The 25,714-nt window shown below is 41.3% G+C and overlaps 1 protein-coding gene across 1 annotated transcript in view; it reads right to left on the minus strand.

The window, feature by feature from the left end:
* Nucleotides 1-25,714, minus strand: part of LOC311119103 (neurexin-3a-like) — a gene marked incomplete at both ends in the record, with an annotated part of 35,881 nt that overhangs the window by 3,008 nt on the left and 7,159 nt on the right. The window contains 6 exons of the mRNA XM_084193847.1: nt 8,153-8,276; nt 15,585-15,758; nt 16,127-16,317; nt 23,349-23,609; nt 24,000-24,120; nt 24,660-24,779. Of these exons, the coding sequence (XP_084049973.1) occupies nt 8,153-8,276; nt 15,585-15,758; nt 16,127-16,317; nt 23,349-23,609; nt 24,000-24,120; nt 24,660-24,779 (991 nt within the window). The remainder of the gene's footprint in view (nt 1-8,152; nt 8,277-15,584; nt 15,759-16,126; nt 16,318-23,348; nt 23,610-23,999; nt 24,121-24,659; nt 24,780-25,714) is intronic.

A 25,714-nucleotide genomic window follows, 5' to 3' on the forward strand; every position in this document is an offset into this window, starting at 1 on the left:
AGGTAAGTCGGAAGCTTTATGGAGCAAAGCTTTGTAAACAAAACGTGTGCTAAGATGTGATCAACGTGACTTTATAGAGCTCTAGCCAACCTTTTGGTAAAGAATACATTTACATTTTAGTCATTTTAGCAGACGCTCTTATCCTTACAGTTAGTGAGTGCGTACATTTTCATACTGAATACAGTGATGAGTACTAAAACGGTCTCTGTAGGTTGGTGGAAATCCCCATCGACTGAGGATTCGGGGTCACCATTATGTAGATGTCTAAAAATGATCCAGCCATTGAGTAATAATTATGTTGAATAATAATAAACTACATTTATCAATCTGACTCCATTATTATGTGAATAAATGCAACAGACCCTGTGCGTCTCTGGAGGAATCTAGTCAAGGTAGCTAGCCTTATATCTCCTCTCAGACTATAATCAACATGTGTCTAACTTGCACCGTTATGCAACTATTAAGAGACTAGATACAAATAGCTAATCCTGGCCACCTGTCACGACTTCCGCCGAGGCTGCCTCCCCTCCTTGTTCGGGCAGGCTACGGCGTTCGTCGTCACCGGCTTACTAACCACTGCCGCCCCAATTATCATCATCACATTTGCCTTGTCTTGTCAATTACACACACCTGGTTCTAATCCCCTCATTAGTCCATGTATAAGTGTTCCCTCTGCCCCCCTTGTCCTTGTGGGTGATTGTTTATTTGTGAGAGTACTGTAGCTCGGTGGAGCTACTCGTACCATTTTGTTGCCAGGGTAAATATTCCCCCTGTGCCTATGTATTCTACGGAGATACCGTTACAGTGTATTGCCAGGGTAGATGTTTCCCCTGTGCCTATGTATTGTATGGAGATACCGTTACAGTGTATTGCCTGGGTAGATGTTTCCCCTGTGCCTATGTATTGTATGGAGATACCGTTACAGTGTATTGCCAGGGTAGATGTTTCCCTTGTGCCTATGTATTGTATGGAGATACCGTTACAGTGTATTGCCAGGGTAGATAGTTTCCCCTGTGCCTATGTATTGTATGGAGATACCGTTACAGTGTATTGCCTGGGTAGATGTTTCCCCTGTGCCTATGTATTGTATGGAGATACCGTTACAGTGTATTGCCTGGGTAGATAGTTTCCCCTGTGCCTATGTATTGTATGGAGATACCGTTACAGTGTATTGCCAGGGTAGATAGTTTCCCCTGTGCCTATGTATTGTATGGAGATACCGTTACAGTGTATTGCCAGGGTAGATAGTTTCCCCTGTGCCTATGTATTGTATGGAGATACCGTTACAGTGTATTGCCAGGGTAGATAGTTTCCCCTGTGCCTATGTCTTGTATGGAGATACCGTTACAGTGTATTTGCCAGGGTAGATAGTTTCCCCTGTGCCTATGTATTGTATGGAGATACCGTTACAGTGTATTTGCCAGGGTAGATAGTTTCCCCTGTGCCTGTTTCGTTTGTCGCTTTTCCAGCGTATTTTGTGTACCGCAGGAATAAACTCTGTATTCGGTGATTACCCTCCTGCGCCTGACTCCTTCCATCACATCACCAATGTTCTAGGATGAATGTATTGAGTAGATCAGGGATGTCAAGTTGGTACCCAAGCATGTGCTACAGTGGGGGGAAAAAAGTATTTAGTCAGCCACCAATTGTGCAAGTTCTCCCACTTAAAAAGATGAGAGAGGCCTGTAATTTTCATCACAGGTACACGTCAACTATGACAGACAAAATGGAGGAAAACAAAAATCCAGCCTACCATCAGTAACACACTACGCCGCCAGGGACTCAAATCCTGCAGTGCCAGACGTGTCCCCCTGCTTAAGCCAGTACATGTCCAGGCCCGTCTGAAGTTTGCTAGAGTGCATTTGGATGATCCAGAAGAGGATTGGGAGAATGTCATATGGTCAGATGAAACCAAAATATAACTTTTTGGTAAAAACTCAACTCGTCGTGTTTGGAGGACAAAGAATGCTGAGTTGCATCCAAATAACACCATACCTACTGTGAAGCATGGGGGTGGAAACATCATGCTTTGGGGCTGTTTTTCTGCAAGGGGACCAGGACGACTGATCCGTGTAAAGGAAAGAATGAATGGGGCCATGTATCGTGAGATTTTGAATGAAAACCTCCTTCCATCAGCAAGGGCATTGAAGATGAAACGTGGCTGGGTCTTTCAGCATGACAATGATCCCAAACACACCGCCCGGGCAACGAAGGAGTGGCTTCGTAAGAAGCATTTCAAGGTCCTGGAGTGGCCTAGCCAGTCTCCAGATCTCAACCCCATAGAAAACATTTGGAGGTAGTTGAAAGTCCGTGTTGCCCAGCGACAGCCCCAAAACATCACTGCTCTAGAGGAGATCTGCATGGAGGAATGGGCCAAAATACCAGCAACAGTGTGTGAAAACCTTGTGAAGACTTACAGAAAACGTTTGACCTGTGTCATTGCCAACAAAGGGTATATAACAAAGTATTGAGAAACTTTTGTTATTGACCAAATACTTATTTTCCACCATAATTTGCAAATAAATACATTGTACATTACAGTATTACACAGAGTATATGACTATCACCAGTAGGCTAAGACTTTAACATGGTTACACGTGTCTTCAGTTTAGAATAGTCTCTAAGATAAATAACTAGGTGTCTGATACACACGGTAGCAAGTGAATTCACTGCCCTTTTAACCACATTGAAGTGGGAACGCGTCCCCAACCTGAATTAACATTTCTTAGCACTTTGCTAGTGAACAAAAGGCAGGAACAACACACCCAGATTCTAATCTAATCAACTCAATTTGAATGTTCTGACCGGACAACAGGAATGTGCCTGATAACCAGTCAACCCCAACGTACAATTTAAATCCGGTCACTTTAAAAATGCATCAACCAGAAAACATACAATAGAATAAGACATATCAAAATGTGCAGCTCTTTATTAGCTCTTGAAACAAAACAAACACGACAATTGAATTCACACAGTAACATTAATTTAGTAAATTCAAGTTTTAATCAGTCGTCACACCTCTCCTGGCATCAGTGACCCCAGGACTTCCGTGGGAATGTCTCGTCCTGGAGATTGCCACGGCGAAGGTGTGTTATCTCCTTTGAGATGCAAATATACATGCCAAATTGAATCAACATGCAAGGCTGGCGTCAGAAAGTTGCATCTTCATCACTGGCCTTCATCATTGTTCACATTTGTTCACTCTCTCTATTTTTCGACTACATATCCCGTGATTATATTAATTATTAATTATTAATTAATTAATTAATAAGACGAAGGGCGCCCTGATAAAACGGCATCCAGGGGTTTAAGAGAAGAGGCAGATTAACTTTGATAAATAGTATCACCATAATCAACAACAGGTGGAAAGGTTGACTGCACAATCTGTTTCCTGCTGACTGGAGAGAGACAAGATCTGTTCTATAAAAACAAAAAGCCCACTTTAAATCTTAGCTTCTAAACATGCTCATTTGTCTGCTTGTTAAACATTAAATCAATATCAAATATCAAAAGATATTTGTATACATTGACTTGTTCGATTATAGAACCATCCGATTAGTGAAGAAGTAATCCATCCGAGAAAATCTTACAAGAACTTTAAAACAGCAATGCATTTAGTTTAGCCTTTATTAAGCACAAGTTTTAAAATTAGTAAGGGCTTTTTTTTAAAGCTTCAAAATCGAACTATAGACTTGTCACAGTCAGGTCAGCAGTCGGGGCAATTGCGTACATTATAGTACCATCCACATATAGATGAAATGAACAGGATTTAACAGATTGACCAATAGCATTTATATAAATAATGAAAAGAACAGGTTCCTAGTATCGGCACCTACGGAACACCCTTATGTACTTCTAGAAATTCTTAACCCCATCAATTCACGAAAGGCCTGAGTTCTGTCACTAAGATAATCATGAAACCTGTCACACCCTGATCTGTTTCACCTGTCTTGTGCTTGTCTCCATCCCCCACCAGGTGTCTCCCATTTTCCTCATTATCCCCTGTGTATTTATACCAGTGTTTTCTGTTTGTCTGTTGCCATTTCATCTTGTCTCGTCAAGCTTACCCGCATTTTTCCCGTACTCCTCTTTTGCTTTAGTCCCTGTTTTCCCAGTTTTGACCATTCTGCCCTGAGGCTGCCTGCCCTGAGCCTGCCTGCCTTTCTGTACCTTGTGACACTGTTCTGGATTACCGACCTCTGCCTGCCCCGACCCTGCTGTTTCTGTTCCTTTCGGACTCTGCTCTGGATTGCTGACCTCTGCCTGCCCTTGACCAGTCATTTGCATGCCCCCTGTTTTTGTAAATAAACGTTTTGCTATTTCGAACTGTCTGCATCTGGGTCTTATCCTGAGCCTTGATAGAAACCATGAGCAGGCGTCAGAACCCAGGCCAAACGAGGACAACTTGCTCAATAAAATAGCATGATCAACAGTATCAAATGCATTTGGCAGGTCCACAAACAAGGCAGCACAATTCATTCTAAAGCATTGACAATATCATTGACAACTAATGTGGATGCTGTGCCCTGGTCTAAACCCAGATTAAATTGTATTCAAAATACCATGGTCAGATAAAAAAAAAGAGCAAAGTTGTTTATTTACTAAAATCTCGAGAAATCTTAGCTAGACATAGAAGCTTAGAGATGAGAAGATAATGATCACTACTATCCCTGCCCTTATGGAGTGGCAGCACAAAAGCTGTTTTCCATACTTTACGAATATTCCCTGATAACACTGTTAGATTTAAGATATGGGTTACTGAGCCAGCAGTGAGGGGGGCAGCACACCTGAGCATACCTGGCTCCAACTGGTCAGCCCTTTGTGGATTTCTTGGTATCTATAGCAAGTAAGGCATCAATGACTTATTTTTTTGTGCATTGACTAAATCAATGATGGCATATTTGAGGAAGTACAACCCTTCAGGGATTTGACCGTTTTCTAGAATTTAGCCGGATTCCCCTTACAATCAGAACAAGTGGTCACATAATAATCAGATTTAGCCTTTCTGATTAGTCTTATACATTGATTGCACTGACTATATGCCACTCACGGGTCGCTACCCACACACTCGCACACGCCTACACTGACACTTCTGCACACACATGCACACACACACACACACACACACACACACACACACATACACACACACACACGCACTGACACCAACACACATGCATACACACACACTCATCACCACGCACACACCCACCCACCACTAAATTAATGTCTACCTTGATCTTGTAAAATCTCATTTGGTGGATCATGTTGTGTTGATGTGCTTCTTGTTCTTTTGTTAGCCAACTGTTACAGAATTTCTGTTCTGAGAGGATTGATGTTCTGCCTAAGGTACCAAGAATTGCACGCAATTGGTGGCGTTTAAACAATGTAATAATACCTGTGAATTTAAAAGCACATTGGATGTCCATATCTATAAACATGAAAAATAAAGTATGTCCCCTGTAGCTCAGTCGGTAGAGCGTGGTGCTTGCAACACCAGGGTTGTGGGTTTGTTTCCCACGGGGGGCCAGTATTAAAAATGTATACATTCACTAACTGTAAGTCGCTCTGGATAAGAGCGTCTGCTAAATTACTAAAATGTAATTGATTCCTCAGTTGTCTAAAATATTTCCAATCTGGGCCTAATCCTGTGTTCCTGGCCTTGACTTCTGATAATTCAGGAGTGAACCAGGCATTTGATCTACCTTTAACTCTCAGAGTTTTGAAGGGGGCATGATTATCCACAATAGTGTTGAAGACATAAAAAAATCCAAAAAAAATCTGTTTCAGGGATAGCTGAGATACAATCAAGGTCACTAAAATAAAGATCATGTAAAACAACTTGTTCACTAAAGTGTGTAAGTTCCTCTTAGTGATGACACAAGGCTTAGATTTATGTCATCTCCCGTCTCTGACACAGACAACTGGGCAATGATAGTATTCATCAAAATAAGATAAATCAAGGTGGATTTCGATGGATCTTTAGGATTCGGCCGTGTAAGCTCAGTTATCAGCTGAGACAGGTTTAGCTCGGAGTAAATATCTTTCAGTGTATCTGACACTGGAGTCCTCAATATTAGAATTGCCCATAATGAATAGTTCAAACTTAACACACTTAGATACACTCCAACTAGTGTCAGCTGATTATTATGACCACGGTCCACATTAAGAACGAGATAATCAAACTGCTTAGGGACAGAGGTAGCAAGATATTCTGTCCGATCTGTAAACATTCAAACAGGACAGAGACTCATCAGAGTCCAACACAGAAATTATTCAACCAAATTTCAACCAAATTTCAGGAATTACCAGAATGTCCATGTTGGATTGAGAAGCCAGAATTTCAATCAAATCCACATTTGAAATCAGACTTCTGCCATTTACATGAACACATCCAAGATCGCGGCTGTGGGATTTCAGGTCAGATGGAGTCTCTAAAACAAGCACGCTATGATCGGTAGGTAACCCCTTATTTGAAAATACCATGGGATTGGATTGAATTGGTATAGATGCAAGATTGTCTAGAACTGAACCATTGGGCCTATGTCTCGAGTGAAGACGTGGATTAAAACAAGAGTCAATGAGGGTTACCTGTTGTGGGCCTGCAGTATGATGACAACGCTGATCATTTATGGTTGGGATTACCTGAGCGGGACTTGGAGTGTTGATAAATCAATGTCAAAGCAATGTCTCAGCGCAGTCTTGAAATGTGAGGACAGGGACCAGGCAACAAGATGATTTGGATGGACCCCATCCTCTCTTTCTCTTCCTCATCCCATCTTCTATTTCCAAAAGGTGTCAAAGTAACTCTAACAGGGCCACAGTAGACTCGTAGCCAGTCGTGTGGTGCCAGCAGCCTACTGAATCGATCCATGCCACGATTCAGTGATGGCACTGGGTTTGAAATAATTGGACGCATGTTGGAGTCTTTCAGAGTTCCAATCAGTTCTTTAAAATCCTGTTTCAGACGTTCCAAGCTAGTCATCCTAATGTCATTAGATCCCACATGGACTACTACAGCGACGCGACGCCCCCCCCCCCCCCCCCCCCCCCCCCCGTGTTCTGGCGTAAAACAGTAGGAGGCAGCCTAGTAATGCCCTGTACCTGAGCCCCAGGATAGCAGAGGAAGATGGCTTCTTCCCACCTCTTTTCAAAGACACCACTCAACCTCCTGGCACTAGAGTCAGTCAGTTCATTACAGGGACTCACAGACACATCACAGTGAGAGTCGTTGACTCAGTCAATGTTACTCCAACATGACCTTGTACCTAAACATACTTTTCAAGCCTTTATGATCAAATCAAATTAAATCAAAGTTTATTGGTCATGTGCACAGGATACAGTGTAAACGGTGCAATGAAATACAACGAAATGAGACCATTATCTAAGATATACTCAGACTAATACCAAACGTCAACAAGATATTATACTTAATAACACCAACAGCCTATGATGGCCTCTGGCGCTGTATTATATTATTTAAAATGATTATTACATTTTCTTTTTATCTGAGATTCCTCTAGTTTCATGTTTAAACGGATAAAATGATGTTTTCAAGCAGGTCAATGAAATGTAAATTACTCAACGTTACAGAGCTCGATAAAGCTAAACTATCCAAGTCTTAGAGGAATCTCTAGAGGACTTTTATTCAGGCATTTAGTGAGTGCTACTTTCTAAGGAGATGTAGGATTAAATCACAGGATGTTCATGCAGTACCTGTTTATAAGGCAACTGCCCACTCAAACATACCTTTTTGTGATTTTATTTGGGTAACAGGCTATTATGTGTGCTTGTCGGCCATCTTTTATAGGGTCAGGTGACAGGTCTGCTGATGGTCACCTGATAGGTCACCTGACGCAGAGGCCATCTTGGTTAGGAATAGTTTCCATTAAATCATTCAGATTACTGTGTAAATACTAAAATGTTGATTTAATTGAATTTAGTCAGAATATGAAAGATTGTCTCTAGCACCCCTAGTGGCTGTAACATCTATGAAAAACACCTCAGAAAGGAAACAAACAGCAGTTACCTTTAGACGTCTTCAGAGGATTCTTCAAAGTGTGTGCGTCTGTGTCTGTATGTGTGTGTGCATGTGTGTGTGCATGTGTGTGTTTCCGTGCACTTGCGCGTGTAGATAGACAATAAACAGTACTCACGATCATTGCACTGCGTGCCGGTGAAGGACGTCATGGAGCAATCACAGGTGTAGTTCTCCCACTGCTGGATACAGATGCCCATGTTGGCACATGAGTCCTCCTGGCAGGTGGTGCTAGGACCTACAGGTGGCAGAGCAGAGCCATGTGACACCAGGGCACAGGTGAGAGCGCTAGCTCGCCAACAGCTCCCCAACAGGTGCCATGCAGAGGTGTCAGTGCACGTCAGTGGGCCATGCATTAGTCAGGTTAGTACAGGTAACAAGTACATTACGTGAATTCCAAAGGTGTTATAGTACCGTAGAGGTGCACCAAACTGAAGAAGAAAAAAAAATAATGAAAAAAAACACACAGCATTCCCTCCAAGTAGGTTTTAGTAAGACTTTTAGTGCACAGACATTGAACAGGGTGCTGGACGTGTTTTCAACATGGCTGGTTGATGAGAGAGAACTGGTGGATTCAGACAAACTGACTAGACTAGGGTCCCGTTCTGTCATATTGAGTTCCTCTATAACTGTGTAATTACATGGTAAGTTTTTAATCGCACTGCTTTGCTTCATCTTGGCCTGGTCGTAGTTGTAAATGAGAACTTGTTCTCAACTGGCTTACCTGGTTAAATAAAGGTGAAATAAAAAAACACGAATTACTGCACACAGTCTACAGTGGTGGTATGTGTTGTTCAATAGTAGTTACAATGACTAGAACACTTATTTGAGTATAGTTTATGTGAGGTTATTGAGAGTTTATTTTGCGACGATATTACATTGTTCAAGTCGTAACCTTATTCAATATATACACACACTGTAGTTTCATTATGCCCGTTCATGTCAGCCCCATGTGAACACACAGTTTTAGAGCCACCAGAAGTTAATATGAAGTGTGACCCGGGTGTAAGCTCTCCCATCCTCCCTCCCCCCTCCCCCTGCTCTAGCCTAGACCAGTCTACACACAGAGACACTGGAGAAGAGTTACCACGGGAACAACAGAAAGAAGACAAAGAAACAAAATATTTAATAGCAAAGTGGTACACATAGATGGGATGTATAGCTATATGTAGGATATGTGCTTTTGTTATATAAATGTTGGTGTGGTTGTGTCCAGTTAAGTCCAGGGCTGTGTCTCATCCCAGAAAGGCGTCCCCTTACCCCTCTGCCCTCGCCCACTCTCCTTCACGAAACCGATACAACGGGTCAGACCCTTTCCAGTTCTGTGAAAAGTGAGTGAGCGAGGGAATATCGGACGATGCATCTGTGTGGAATGCAGCCCACACGAGGACTTTAGACTCACCACCTTCTAGACTCATCCCATGTTTTTGCACATTGTGGTTAAGAGGAAATGCAGTCTCTGCTGTGCAGCAGCACAAAACCAATTCAGGGAAAATCGGGACAATATTCCCACTGCAAATAAACTGGATTTAAGTGCAATTTTCTTGCGCACGACCATTATAAACGAAAAAAGTACTAGAAATTGAACAAAATCATAGTGGGCTAAAAGTGCATTTATTGTGTAATGAAAAGGTGCAGTGGAACTTAGATTTATGCAAGATAAAATGATTCACTACATGTTTTTTTTTTTTTTTTTACAGGCACCAAATTAGCTAGACCAGTAACCTGAAATACATCCATAAAGTACTAATAATAATACAAGCTGCAAGTGAAGAAGAGGTCAATGTTCCTGAATCCTAAAGACACACTTTTATATGTCCTGTTGGTACATGAGACATGCTTTATTGAGTTGACAGAGATAGAGTTGTGCTGAATATGCTCATATAGCTAGACTGACATTCATCTACCGTGTATGCGCGTGTTCTCTGTTGAAATTGCCGATGTATTAATTCAACCTGAACACATTCTCAGAGGAAACATTTGTTGATATTGCTCAGCTGTAGCAGTAGATATCTCTTTCCGTCTGGGGTGGGAATTTTTTTCCTAAAGTAAATATGTCCTAAATCCCCTCGAAGTGGACTTTGGATATGGACATGAGAGTCGTGTATAAACTTCTCTAAAACACCATCCATCAGTCTCCGGCCTGCACTGATTGCATTTAAAAGCTGCTCTCGCATTCTAATGAAACCGGCTGTCGGACTGTCGGAAACTCAAATTTAATTTAGGCGACCGTCATTTTAATTAGTGTGCTAATCGCACTGGCCTATCAGGGGGCATCCACACTCCAGTCCTAAAAGCATTTGAGGGGGAGAGGGGATCGTGTGTGCGCATGTGTGTGCGCATGTGTGTGCGCGTGTGTATGTTTTTGTGTGTGCGTGCGTGCGTGTGTGTGTCGACCCACCATGCAAGACTTAGCGGATTGATTAACAGCGCTGCCCAGACAGACTGTACATGGCCCGATACAGAAAAACAATATCTGCTGACATAATTATACAGGCGGCTAATGTTTTATTTATGCAAAAGCTTTCCATCGCAATCATTAGACTGTCTCCTTCTCTGCACACCTCCCTCCCTCCCTGTCTCCTGCCTGCCTCCCTGACCGCCGGCCTGTCTCCCTCCCTGCCTGTCTCCTGCCGGCCTGTCTCCTGCCTGCCTCCCTGCCCGCCGGCCTGTCTCCTGCCTGCCTCCCTGACCGCCGGCCTGTCTCCCTCCCTGCCTGGCTCCTGCCAGCCTGTCTCCTGCCTGCCTCCATGCCCGCTGGCCTGTCTCCTGCCTGCCTCCCTGCCCGCCTGCCTGTCTCCTGCCTGCCTGTCTCCTGCCTGCCTCTCTGGCTGCCCGCCTGCATGCCTCCCGGCGACGCAAATCCAGGGTACGCCGTAGGACTAGCAGCCCCTACCTACCATTCTCCAGAAGTGAACCATTTTATAACAAGCACGTAGCCAGCCACAAATAATCTTTCAATACCTGGCCATGTTTGCTGTCGATTGTGCTTAAAGGTGACATCATCAAACACAGCTTGAAGACTTCCTGCTTTACCGCCAACAATATCAGAGTTTAAATCAGCCAAGATTCCTATTGGATCTGCTGTGTTTCTACCTTGAGGCCAAAATTCTGTTGTTGTTGTTTTCTGTAAACAGGAAGTCACCCCACTGTATACGATGATGTCATCTTGCTGAGAGTACCTTTAAGCCAAGGTATTTGTCTTTAGTGAGTGGTGACACATAACATTACACACAGCATCTTTCAGCCAAGCTCAGAATGGAACTTGAACCTTCTACCTTGTAGGTCAGCTTTGATGAAACCAACTTTGTTAGAGAAAAGAACAGAAAGTGGAAAACAATAAAATAAGGTTAGTAGGTGGCCAAAGACTGTCGGTTAATAAAGCCAGCACTTTACTAACAGGGACATGCCCTTCAAATTCTCTAAGGAAGGGGTCAGGGGTCAGGGCTATGCTACCATGACAACCAAACAATAAGGAGACAGGTGAAATAGATGGGGACAGTACAACGAAAACATGTCGATGAAGATGGGTATGGATTGGAGATTCTGAACGTATTGAGACACACTGTATATTTGTCACTTCAACAAATGCATTAGGAAGGAAGGGCACTGGACCATTGATTTAGCTACATGTTCAACCTGTTCAGTCATTACACATTATTCAGAAGCACTTTGTTAAAACATTAATATTCAAGTGAAAATTACAACAACAAATAACATACAGACATCTGCATGGAAACCTGCATAGGAATATTAACATTTTCATTTTACATGGATAATGTATTCAATCAATCTTAGTTATGTATTTATTTAGACATTCTGTAGATGTATAGTCTACTTAAAGCATAATGGGACAATTGCTGCTCAAGAGTGATGACAACACAAAGGTTAGTATGAATATGTTTTATCATGAAGGGAAGAGGACAAACGACACAAGATGATTCAAGGATGATGTCAGACACAGAAACAACGATATGCATTGAAAACCCATAACATTGTTTCATTAGTGAATTGACCTAGTGATTCCCGGGCCTGCCATTCTCAGTTTGCAGCTCAGTCCCCCAACGTTTGCATCCACCTATGTACTGAGGCATCGGCGCCATCTAGTGAGGGTTTGCCTCGATTACACTAACCTATGCCAGGTAGACACTGACGGTTGTCACTAGTTACCACAGCCACAAAGTCAAGATTGGCTATATCACTCATGAAAAGAAAAATGAGCTTTTTGGTATTAATTTAAGGTTAGGCGTAGGCATATGGTTAGCAGTGTGGTTAAGGTTGGGTTAAGGTAGCCTCTGCCGAGTCCCAAACAACCGGAAATGGAAAGAGAGCCTGTGATGCAAATTCCACTTTTAGACGTTAACAAGGCAACACTTCATCTTAACTCCTCCTCCACATTTACTGGATTGGTTGAACAGTGCAGAAGACAGTTTTTTTTTTGTTAGTTTTTTTATGTAGGGGATCTAGTTTGAGCCGTTTCTTTTACGCCTGCTACGTTAGGTTAGGGTTAGGGTTAGTTTCAAAATCAGATTTTAAGAAGAGAAATCATAGAAATAGGTTTAACCACAATTATGACTTTGTGGCTGTGGTAACTAGTGACAACCAACATGAAGAGCCTCAAGCTGGTGAGTTGAGGGAGCAATGTTAAAAACTAATCTGTGTTGTTTTTCTTTTTTTGCGAAATAAGCAACTTAATGACTTGTTAAAGCATGAATGTAAAGAAGCACTACCGCTAACATACAAATGCGAGCTCTCACCTGAACATGAATAAATAAACAACTTTAATTACATGCATCAGCGCGAGATCAACGAATAGCACGGTCACACTAGCCTACCCTGTTCACAACCAATCACAAATCAAACAGTGGACTTTTACAGTAATTTTACAACAGATAGCAAAGTTACAGGTCAATGGGGGGGGGGGGGGGGGTCATCACTGGTTACCACAACCACAAAGTCTTCATGTTGGGTGTTCTCATTCACTACATTACCTGTGTGGTTCCCGCACATTGTTTGGCATAATCCATTCTGATAGTTGGGGGGGGGGGGGTGTTGTTGTAGGTTGTGTATAGACAATATGTTGTTGCTTAAGCTCTTAGCTGTGTGAGTCTTGCTGCAGTTTATACAGTGTTTGGTGTTTTGACCTCGTAGCCGTTAGGTTGCTAGTAGTTCTTTTTATCCCATCTTTGTAAATACGTAAATATCGTCATCGCTGTGGGCCTACAACACTGTTCGCGAAGTCATTATTTTTGATCACGCTACTCCATCTGTTGTCCAACTGTGTGCTCAAAACCCCAACTAACTAGGCTGCCATTATTCTTGACAGATAAGTTCATACTATGACAATTATTTTGCAAAAAATAAATGTGCACACACATTCTCATAACCACTCACAAACAAAATTACAATAAAATAAGAAATGATATGAATGTGATACAACAGAAGACCAAATAAATGTGATTTATGAGCTTTTATTGTGAAAAATAAATAAATAAATAAACTGATATGTCACACAAACATCATGGTGTACATTGTATAAACTGTAAGCTGTAATGAGAGGAAGACTTATGGGGATATTAATATTGAGTTATAGATATATACTGTTCAATAGTCATAATTTAAAGGTATATTGGGTTTATACTGCACCATTGTGTGGCTCTCTGATATGGTCATTTCAAAATAAGACAACAATAAATACACAACGGAGATGCTGAAATTGAAAACAGAGATGTTGAAATTGAAAACAGAGATGTAAAAATTGAAAACAGAGATGTTGAAATTGAAAACAGAGATGTTGAAATTGAAAACAGAGATGTTAAAATTGAAAACAGAGATGTTGAAATTGAAAACAGATATGTTGAAATTGAAAACAGAGATGTTGAAATTGAAAACAGAGATGTTAAAATTGAAAACAGAGATGTTGAAATTGAAAACAGAAGAGAGAAACAACACGCTCCAGGAAATACGTGTACACAAAGCAAATTGATTCACATGCAAGCAATAATAATTAATGAAAACTGAGCAAAAACTATCGTAACAAAGAACTAAATATGTTTAATGATCAAGGTCAGGAGCCAAGAGTATTGCAGCAATAACTGTTCATTTGAATGAAATTTGATGCTAGTTTAAAAATATTTCAATAGGCCGTCTACGCGCTTAACTGATATGCATGGAAACTTTGAGATAAACTCTAAAGAAATGGAAACCTTAGGCATTTTAGTTTTGTGCACACACTTCATACAAGCTCCTGTATCATTTCTGACTGGGGTTTTCACATGGCTCCATAGAGATGTTACAATTCTTATTCATGCTCCATTTTCTATATTGTATTGTTGCTCGGGCAAGAACAGCTGAGATTCTATTTCTAATATGTGGGGCATATAGTATGTTAGATCAACAAACAGCTAATCGTATTTATGATAAGTACTTATTATACAGAGCAAAATACTAATTAATCACATACAAATTATGGTATATGCCCATACAATCAAATGTTTAGTATACCGGTAGCTCCCTGTGATGTACCTACAGAAACACTCCTATACTAGCTGCAAATATGTTTTAAAGATGTATATTATGTCTTTCTGAAACATGACTGTAACTGTCAATGATGATGAGCACCTAAAACACCAATATTATTGTTACTGTACCGCTGCTTTGAGTTGTGCTGAAATGACATCATAAACGTGCGACCAATGTGGCTGATAAGAGCTGGGTCTGGGTTGTGGCTAGTTGGAGAACAGCTACGGACCAAAAGTTTCATGTTTGTGTCTCATCGGGGACAACTTGTAGCATTTTAGCTAACCCTAACCCTAACTCCTTTCCTAACCTTAAACTAATTATCCTAACCGGCTACGTTAATTCTCCTAACCTGCTGCGTTAATTCTCCTAGCCTGCTGTGTTAATTTCTCCTAACATGCTGCGTTAATTCTCCTAACCTGCTGTGTTAATTCTCCTAACCTGCTACATAAAGTCACTTCTGCCCATAGCTGTACTCCATCTAGCTAAAACACTGGGTTTGGGGCTCGAGGTTGAAGTTGCCCCTCACCACAGATCTAGGATCAGATGTCCCAACTTTAAACCCTTACTTTATACATTAGGATGAGTAAATACTATCTGACCCTGGAGCATTGGTTAGGGTCAACATCTACCTACTGTTATGATGGCAGTTGGGGGTGGTTTTAAATGTCCAATTCTTCTCTAACTACATCTACCTACTGTACTGTAATGATGGCAGTTGGGGGTGGTTTTAAATGTCCAATTCTTCTCTAACTACATCTATCTACTGTACTGTAATGATGGCAGTTGGGGGTGGTTTTAAATGTCCAGCCTTGCTCTCATTAACAGAGGGCTATCTGGGTGGTGAGTGAGATGACCAGCAGGGTTAGTAGGATGGACGGGGGAGGATAAGGAACGATGGAGGTGGCTCTACTGTTGGAGATAAGGACGAATGGGCTCCCTGAGCTGTCGTTGTAGTTTTTGTTGTTTCTGGGGTTGTAGTTTGAGTTGAAGTCCGAGTCGGATATGGTTTTGAGGGAGGGTGTACCTTCGCATCCACGCTCTATCTGCCCGCTGCGGAAAAGCGCGTCCTGTAGGAGGTCAGGGAGGCGGCCGTTGAGGTCCACTGAGGCCAGGCAGCCCTGGAAGCCGTCCCTGGATGCCACCAGCTTGGGCAGGCTACCGTACATACCAGGGCCCAGCCCAGCGATAAACAGGTCACCTGGAGGGAGGAGGAGAGGACACGGAAATGGACATGTTACTGACAGTCTAGCTTTATCAATCAGTCTTTTATTTGACTGTCCTGGTAAATCTTTTGTTTTACAGTCCTGTATCTGCAAATCAATTATTTGATTAAAGAGTATTTTAGGTTTGATTTATTTCTAAGAATTCAACATAACCAACCCAGGTGGACGTGTGCGACTCAAAACCACAATAGTCCACTAAAGCCATAGCTCTAGAACATGGATATTCTGGTCTCAGGCAAGGTTAGTCATCCCACAATCATACTCTACCTGTCAGGTCACTGAACCACCTCTGTTATATACTCTACCTGTCAGGTCACTGAACCACCTCTGTTATATACTCTACCTTTCAGGTCGAGGTTCTTGGCTCCGTTGACCACCTGACTGGTTGCCTTGGCGTCCACCTTCAGAGTGTGGATATTGCTATTGTCACGAGTGATGACCACATTGTGCCACTGGTTGTCATGGAGAGCCCGGTCACTGTTGCCCTTGATGACGTTGGGCCCATTGCCAAGATCAAACACGTAGTGGATGTACCTGCGGGGGGTCAAAGGTTACTCTGGTCACTGAATAGAACAGCTGTTGGACCGATAGGCGTGGTGCAAAGGCCTCCTGTAGCTCAGTTGGTAGCGCATGGCGCTTGCAACGCCAGGGTTGTGGGTTCGATTCCCACAGGGGGCCAGTATGAAAAATGTATGCACTCACAAACTGTAAGTCGCTCTGGATAAGAGCGTCTGCTAAATGACTAAAATGTTTGTTTTTTTAAAGTTAAAATGTGCAGCAGAGGACATGACGTCTAGGCCTCTGTGAGTGGAGTGGTTGGTCAACTATTAGAATATGTCAAAATGGTGACATTTAACCATTGTGGTTAAAAGTAATTTGTGTAATTTGATGTCGGATCTTAATTTGATCACTCTTTTGTAGCTAAATGTTTTCCTACTATCAGGAAATTAAAATGAGCGTCGGAATTTAGACACGTTCACTGAAAACCCGCAGTTCTCTTTCTCTCCATGCGGTGGCAGTGGAGTCATTCGGACCAGTGACTGCAATGAAAATCATCCTCCCTCTCTCGCTCGCTGAAACGCTAAAATTAATTTAAAATTATAATAATAATAATTACTGCAACATTAAAATGTACAAATATGTGTCTGAAATACACCCATACACATCAACAATATCTAGCTTAATAAGACAAGATAGATATTGGTCTTCACTACGACATACAAGTGTCAAGTGTATCCGAAATGCAGCTGTAGGCTACACCTAAGCTTTAGCCTACTGTAGACTATAATATCAGATGTAAAGACAAGATGAAATTGAGAATAGTAAGGTAGCCCACGGAATGGAGCGCAATGGCGAATTAAAGAGAGCGACTCAGATTTGAAAGGCCAAAAACACGCAAAAAACACAGCCCATTATTATTTGTTGATCTACAGTAGCCTATATATTATCGTAAAATAGGACATCTTAACCCCATCAGTCCCGAGACCCCAGCAAAAATTGGCTTTTCATTTATCTGACTTTGATTTATCAGCATGTCCAGCCCTTATATTTAGCCTCACAACGAAGTGATTAACCATTTTCTTTTCAAGACAACCAGGGCTACAAGTATAACACAAACCAATTTTACATAAACAGTTGCATTTATGAGTTTTATTGACAAATGGCAATAAAAAAAATAAGCTCTGCCGAAGCAAAAACATGATACAAATGTATTTATATGAATGCTGTAAGTACAGAAATTGTTTGCTCAGTGGGAAATGAATATCCAACTAGTCAGTGACAACTGTAATAGACCAATAAGAAAGAGAGTTCCAAACCTCTCTGCCAATAGCAGATCATTTTCAATTTTCCCCTACCCAATCAGACCACTCCCAGACAGTCCTAGCAAAAATCTTGCTTGAGAAATTGCTCTTGCTAAGAAGCTATTTTTGTTTATTTTTGACCATTATGATTGAAAACAACCACAGGAAGGTATTTGTTACCAAGAAATGATTTAATATTGAGATAAAAACGGCTGCATTAGGCCTTTAAGGTTTCTAGCAAAACTAAGGTTATGAATCTTGACTTCAATCATGGCTTGGACGTGGTTTAGCGGTTAGGGCAGCTGCCTTCTGTATGCACATAGAAGCCTACTGTTTCGTCAAGGGGTTCACTCCAGCCCATGCCCTTCTGGCACAAATAACTAAATCCCCCTGATTGACTTGATTTAGTTAAACATTTCAAATATGGACAGTGCAGGCAATTTTTTATCTTGATAAGAATTTTACCATACCAGACACTTTATTTTTAATGGATAAAATAAATAGGAAACAAATAAAATTATAACAGTAGGCTACACCAACATTAGTTACCATTCATACAATGTGTCGGGTAAATTGCCACAGTAGATTTGCCATGATGTACGGAATTCTTGTCAAATAGAAAGATCGCCCGTAGTCTGTTTTAAAACAAGAGGCCGAACATACCTTGAAATAATTTGGCTGCAAGCATCTTTTAGGGATCTGTAATGGGGTGACCAATAATGGTTGCAAGTGAGATCAGCTGTGCAGGTGAATTTAGTACATATTGATGATTTAACAACACATCAGCTGGCGCGAATCTTATTGACATCGATGGTTGCAATAGGCCCCTTGTTATTTGATTATTTACCCGTTACCCTATCAATGAAAGCTGTGAAAACCGATAAAAAAGGTTACTGTTTGTTTCCCTGGCTGAGTTGATGAGCTGATTTGGCCCATCAGTTGATTGACATACAGTGCATTCGGAAAGTATTCAGACCCCTTGACTTTTTCCACATTTTGTTACGTTACAGCTTTATTCTAAAAATGATTAAATTCAATTTTTTCCTCATCAATCTACACACAATACCCCATAATGACAAAGCAAAAACAGGTTTTGAGAAAATTTTGCAAATTTATTACAAACAAAAAACTGAAAAGTCATTTACATAAGTATTCAGACCATTTACTCAGTACTTTGTTGAAGCACCTTTGGCAGCGATTACAGCCTTCAGTCTTCTTGGGTATGACGCTACAAGCTTGGCACACCTGTATTTGGGGAGTTTCTCCCATTCTTCTCTGCAGATCCTCTCAAGCTTTGTCAGGTTGGATGGGGAGCGTCGCTGCACAGCTATTTTCAGTTCTCTCCAGAGATGTTCAATCGGGTTCAAGTTGGCTGGGCCACTCAGAGACTTGTCCCGAAGTCACTCTTGCGTTGTCTTGGCTGTGTGCTTAGGGTTGTTGTCCTGTTGGAAGGTGAACCTTTGCCCCAGTCTGAGGTCCTGAGTGCTCTGGAGCAGGTTTTCATCAAGGATCTCTCTGTACTTTGCTCCGTTCATCTTTCCCTCGATCCTGACTAGTCTCACAGTACCTGCCGCTGAAAATCATCCCCACAGCATGATGCTGCCACCACCATGCTTGACCGAAGGGATGGTGCCAGGTTTCCTCCAGACATGCCACTTGGCATTCAGGCCAAAGAGTTCAATCTTGGTTTCATCAGACCAGAGTCTCGGTGGTTCCAAACTTCTTCCATTTAAGAATGATGGAGGCCACTGTGTTCTTGTGGACCTTCAATGCTGCAGATGTTTTTTGGTACCCTACCCCAGATATGTGCCTCGACTCAATCCTGTCTTGGAGCTCTACGGACAATTCCTTTGACCTCATGATTTGAATTTTGCTCTGACATGCACTGTCAACTGTGTGACCTTATAAACTGTAGACAGGTGTGTGCCTTTCCAAATCATGTCCAATCAATTGAATTTACCACAGGTGGACTCCAATCAAGTTGTAGAAACATCTCAAGGATTATCAATGGAAACAGGATGGAACCTGAGCTCAATTTCGAGTCTCATAGCAATGTCAATAAGACATTTCTGTTTAAAAAATATAATAATCTTAAAACCTGTTTTCACTTTGTCATTATGGGGTATTGTGTGTAGATTGATGAGTAAAATGTTTTATTTAATCAATTTTAAAATAAGCCTGTAAAGTATCAAAATGTGGAAAAAGTCAAGGGGTCTGAATACTTTCTGGACGCACTGTATGTAGGCCTCCTGTAGAACAATACACTTTCCTCCAGTGTGGATGCTCATCCACGTTTTATAGTTAGGCTATGTATAATTTGTCAATATAGTTATGGTCTTTGATGTGGATGGCCCTTACAGTAAGTGAGATTGCCATTGCTAAGCTGTTATGCGCCGGCTATAGTAGCATAGACCTACTGTACTTTAAGTTTGAAGTCATCCTTGTTGTGGATTGAAAGCCTGCATTGTGTGCTTCAATATTTAATTTCATAAAAGCTGTCAAGATGTTTATGTATTTCAGCCCTTCTAAAAGGCGATTTCGTTGAGCTCAGAAACTTTTCTTTGATGTGTAAATTATCAGACTTTAAATAAATGCAATTAACTTGTGGGCATAAATGTAGACTACAGTCTAAATTAAATTAATTGAAAAATGTACGATCCGATGGTGGAACTCCTCCACTCATTCAGTGCCTGAATCAAAAGTGAAAGGGCAGACTTGCAGTGTATTCAAGGCTTAAAATTCATCTGAAGGTTTTAATTTCCACATCAAAAATCTCCGACCTGAATCTCAGCATATAGAGCCTCCATACTCAACTGGCAGACCACGGACTGGATCCAGAACGGGGTCAATACGGACCGCAGTTCCCCCCGACCCCTGGTATCATATAAACACACATAAGACATGGAAGAACGCATAGAATTGTAGAAAATTCGCTTTAAAACTGCCAAACAAAAATCTCTGCCCCATGCGAAATGTGTAGAATTGTGGGAAATTAGAATTAAAACTGCAACATTTTCTCTCCGCCAACAAGAGGGGTGTGAACAGTTTGGGGTCACATGGATTGCGAGGTGGGGGTTTGTTACTATGCCGATTAATTACATTATCCATCCAGACCTTTCCCACCTAGGACATTTGTGTGACCGGACCTTCTCAAATAGTACTTGAGTACCCCTGATATAGAGTTTGTTTTTCTATTTTTTGGTTTGTTTTCTCTTTCAATGGTGGAAATAGTTAGCATATGTCAGTTAGCATATATCAGTTAGCATATATCAGTTAGCATAGCATATATTGTTGCTTGCTAGGTCTGGGCATGTTCGATGAATCAATTTAGCCTACCTTCTATTATTTTAATCATATTTATGTTGGACGTGCGCTCACAATCTAATTGTTATTTGTCTAATGATTTATTCTTTCTTAAAGGTATTTTTTAAGGAGTGGGACAGTCCCACGCCTTTCGTATTTTTTTTGTGCTTTTATTGAAGAGATAGAACAGAGTTGGAAAGAACGGGGAGGTGAGGGGGACAGATTCGAACCCGGGGTCATCAGCTGTAACTGCTGGACCAATACTGAGGCCACCAATCATTTATATTTATACCTATTGCTTGGCTTGAACATATAATAAAACAATTGATTAAAAAGAAAAGAAAAGGATTCTCCCTAACGAAAAACCCCCAAATATATCAATATCTATATGTATATACAGTATATCAATATGTATATCAATATACAAATATGTCAATTTATTACAATCAACATAAGAATTCACACGAGACGCTGTAGCCTGCATGTAGCCTGGACGTAACCTACATACAGTGGGGGAAAAAAGTATTTAGTCAGCCACCAATTGTGCAAATTCTCCCACTTAAAAAGATGAGAGAGGCCTGTAATTTTCATCATAGGTACACGTCAACTATGACAGACAAAATGAGAAAAAAAAAATCCAGTAAATCACATTGTAGGATTTTTAATGAATTTATTTGCAGATTATGGTGGAAAATAAGTATTTGGTCAATTACAAAAGTTTCTCAATACTTTGTTATATACCCTTTGTTGGCATTGACACAAGTCAAACGTTTTCTGTAAGTCTTCACAAGGTTTTCACACAAAGTTGCTGGTATTTTGGCCCATTCCTCCATGCAGATCTTTTCTAGAGCAGTGATGTTTTGGGGCTGTCACTGGGCAACACGGACTTTCAACTCCCTCCAAAGATTTTTTATGGGGTTGAGATCTGGAGACTGGCTAGGCCACTCCAGGACCTTGAAATGCTTCTTAAGAAGCCACTCCTTCGTTGCCCGGGCGGTGTGTTTGGGATCATTGTCATGCTGAAAGACCCAGCCACGTTTCATCTTCAATGCCCTTGCTGATGGAAGGAGGTTTTCACTCAAAATCTCACGATACATGGCCCCATTCATTCTTTCCTTTACACGGATCAGTCGTCCTGGTCCCTTTGCAGAAAAACAGCCCCAAAGCATGATGTTTCCACCCCCATGCTTCACAGTAGGTATGGTGTTCTTTGGATGCAACTCAGCATTCTTTGTCCTCCAAACACGACGAGTTGAGTTTTTACCAAAAAGTTATATTTTGGTTTCATCTGACCATATGACATTCTCCCAATCCTCTTCTGGATCATCCAAATGCACTCTAGCAAACTTCAGACGGGCCTGGACATGTACTGGCTTAAGCAGGGGGACACGTCTGGCACTGCAGGATTTGAGTCCCTGGCGGCGTAGTGTGTTACTGATGGTAGGCTTTGTTACTTTGGTCCCAGCTCTCTGCAGGTCATTCACTAGGTCCCCCCGTGTGGTTCTGGGATTTTTGCTCACCGTTCTTGTGATCATTTTGATCCCACGGGGTGAGATCTTGCATGGAGCCCCAGATCGAGGGAGATTATCAGTGGTCTTGTATGTCTTCCATTTCCTAATAATTGCTCCCACAGTTGATTTCTTCAAACCAAGCTGCTTATCTATTGCAGATTCAGTCTTCCCAGCCTGGTGCAGGTCTACAATTTTGTTTCTGGCGTCCTTTGACAGCTCTTTGGTCTTGGCCATAGTGGAGTTTGGAGTGTGACTGTTTGAGGTTGTGGACAGGTGTCTTTTATACTGATAACAAGTTCAAACAGGTGCCATTAATACAGGTAACGAGTGGAGGACAGAGGAGCCTCTTAAAGAAGAAGTTACAGGTCTGTGAGAGCCAGAAATCTTGCTTGTTTGTAGGTGACCAAATACTTATTTTCCACCATAATTTGCAAATAAATTCATTAAAATCCTACAATGTGATTTTCTGGATTTTTTTTCCTCAATTTGTCTGTCATAGTTGACGTGTACCTATGATGAAAATTACAGGCCTCTCTCATCTTTTTAAGTGGGAGAACTTGCACAATTGGTGGCTGACTAAATACTTTTTTCCCCCACTGTAAGCTACTTGAACTGGCGCCCAGTGGACCTGCAGACTAAGGTACAATGTAGGTATGGTACTGCATCGTATTCAAACACCGCTTCCAGCTGACCCTGGCGGCAATTCTAGATATCTCTTCAGATATTCAAATCCTCCTGCTGCAGGATTATTTTCCCCCTGTGACAAAATGGGTCAAATTACGATCCGAGATCTGTATTCGTTGAAGTATATGTCACTTACTGTGGTGACAATATGCTTCTGTAATACCAACCCTGTGTACCTATCGTCTTTCATCGAGGTGCTGGAACAAAAAAAAAACACAAAGCAAACAAACAAGGAAAGTCCAACACCAGGTAGAATCCCACTCACCCTTTAACCAGCTCCACAGCGATGAAGTCGTTGCCGTCTCCACTGTTGAACAGTATGAAACCGTCAGGTGAAGTGGTCTTGAACTGGAAGAACAGGTGCATGGAGGTGTAGGCCTGCAGGGTGGCCAGGCTCAGGTAGCTGCTCTTGGACTTGAAGGTCACAGGGTCGGCGATGATGGAGCGCATGCCAAAGCGGGCGTTGAGCTCACAGATGTCGATGTCTCCGTTCTTACAGAGATCAATATACAGCATGCCGTTGAACCTGCCGTAAGTAGAGTGGGGAATAAATATATTATCTGATGTAAACGCAGAAACCTCTTTCTTGTTCACAGGAAGGGACCTGTCATTCGCTAGAGACAAACTTATCACCAAGACCTGCTAAAGTTAAGCAAAACATAACAGTCATCTTAACTGATTTAGATAGGCTTTCTCCAAAATAGACATCATTTCAACAATGTCAACATATTCAATCTGATGGCATAGTAGTCACACTAAAATCTCCTTGCATTGTCTGTAAAGAGCTTGTATACTGTTGTGTCTTTCTGGGTGAAATAAAGATCCTAACAGTATATAGCATAAATAATATTTTAAAAAAAGTATATAACAATGTATATAACAAAGAACATAAGAAAGAATATGAGCGAAGAGGAACCTGAGACTCTGCAGGTGTCCGATGAAGCTAGAGGGGATGGCTGAGACGAAGCGTCTCTCCGTCATGATGCCCGTCTCGATGTTGTGGAACTCCAGACGGGTGTGGTCGCCCGCCATCTGGCCTGGAGTAGGGGAAAGAAAGAAAGAAAACAAGATAGAAAAGAAAAAGAATACACTGTCTGATACTAACACAAAAGGCTGAATTTAAAGAGGTGGTGAATTTTAGCCAGTAGAATATGGTTAACTACAACATAATACTACAAATGAATAAACTTCAGCGAGAACAATTCAGACATATCAATGGATGTTAACAGTTTATAGTCAACCTTCTCAAATAATTACTTGAAATAGCATTAAAAAAAAAACACTGAAAGGATAGTTAACCTTAATTAGCAAATGTTGTAATTCACGTAATCCTAAAACTAAATCAGAACACCGTTACACGTCACCCATTCAAACAGTGGCAGATGAGGGAGTTTCTTTCCAGGGTTGGGGTCAATTCCATTTCAATTCAGGAAGTACATTGAAATTCCAATTCCAATTCTCTTCAATGCTTTTCAATTAGGGATATTTGGAATTGGAATCTGCTTTACTTTCTGAATTGACTGGACTTGAAATGAAATGGACCCCTGTTTCTCTCAGGCTGTAGCTAGTTTAGTACCTTCTGCTATGTCATCGTCCACCGTGAGCTTGTAGGTTTTGCCCCGGCGGACCACGCGGACCGTATGCCACTCATTATCATTGAGTTTTTGCCCAGCATACAGGGTCTCGGGTCCCTTGCCTGAGAACGATGGTTGGTCACAAAGTTAAAGTCATCCTGCCTCACCAACAAAACCTTTACTTTCCAAAAGGGGCTGTTATATTGGGCCTTTTTCAACAGAAGGAGGCGATATAATGAGCTTATTTGTAACCACTACAAGAAGTAGGTGTAATTGAAGGCGTATATTGCAGATGATGATAGCAGAGTAGCTTGACATGTCAAACTGACTAATTTTCATTTGGGATCATCTCGCATAGTGTGGAAAGCAAAGGTTTGGTTATATTTAGGAAATAAGTTATTCAGTTATTTTGTTAAAAAGCAACAATGAATACTTTTTTCTAAAACAATATCTCTTCAATCATGATTGTACACTGGACTAGCACCTTCATTGCAGAAATGTACAATTTTAAATATGTACAGTGCCTTCGGAAGGTATTCAGACCCCTTGACTTTTTCCAAATGTTGTTACGTTACAGCCTTATTCAAAAATGTATTAAATAAATAAAGAATCTCAGCAATCTACACACAATACCCTATGACAAAGCGAAAATAGGTTTTTAGATATTTTAGCACATAAAGAAAATACATAAAAAAATACCTTATTTACATAAGTATTCAGAGACTTTGCTATGAGACTCGATATTGAGCTCAGGTGAATCCTGTTTCCATTGATCATCTTTGAGATTTTTCTACAACTTCATTGTGTGATGAGTACTGAGTATACGAAGAGGCAGGACGCAGACGCAGGAATTAACAAGGTCAAGGTTTACTTAAACAATGACAAAGAGAAATAACAAAGATAGCGTACACGACACGAAGCTAAACAATCACACACAACATCATACAGAACAGTCCAGGGCTATATAGTGGTGGTGATGAGATGATGAGGTGCAGGTGCGCTGGAGGTGATTAGGGTGCGTTTGGTTTCCATTCCGGTGTTGCCGAGGTGGTGCACT

The sequence above is a fragment of the Coregonus lavaretus genome, assembly GCF_964263955.1.
Source record: "Coregonus lavaretus genome assembly, contig: HAP1_SCAFFOLD_1987, whole genome shotgun sequence".
NCBI lineage: Eukaryota > Metazoa > Chordata > Actinopteri > Salmoniformes > Salmonidae > Coregonus > Coregonus lavaretus.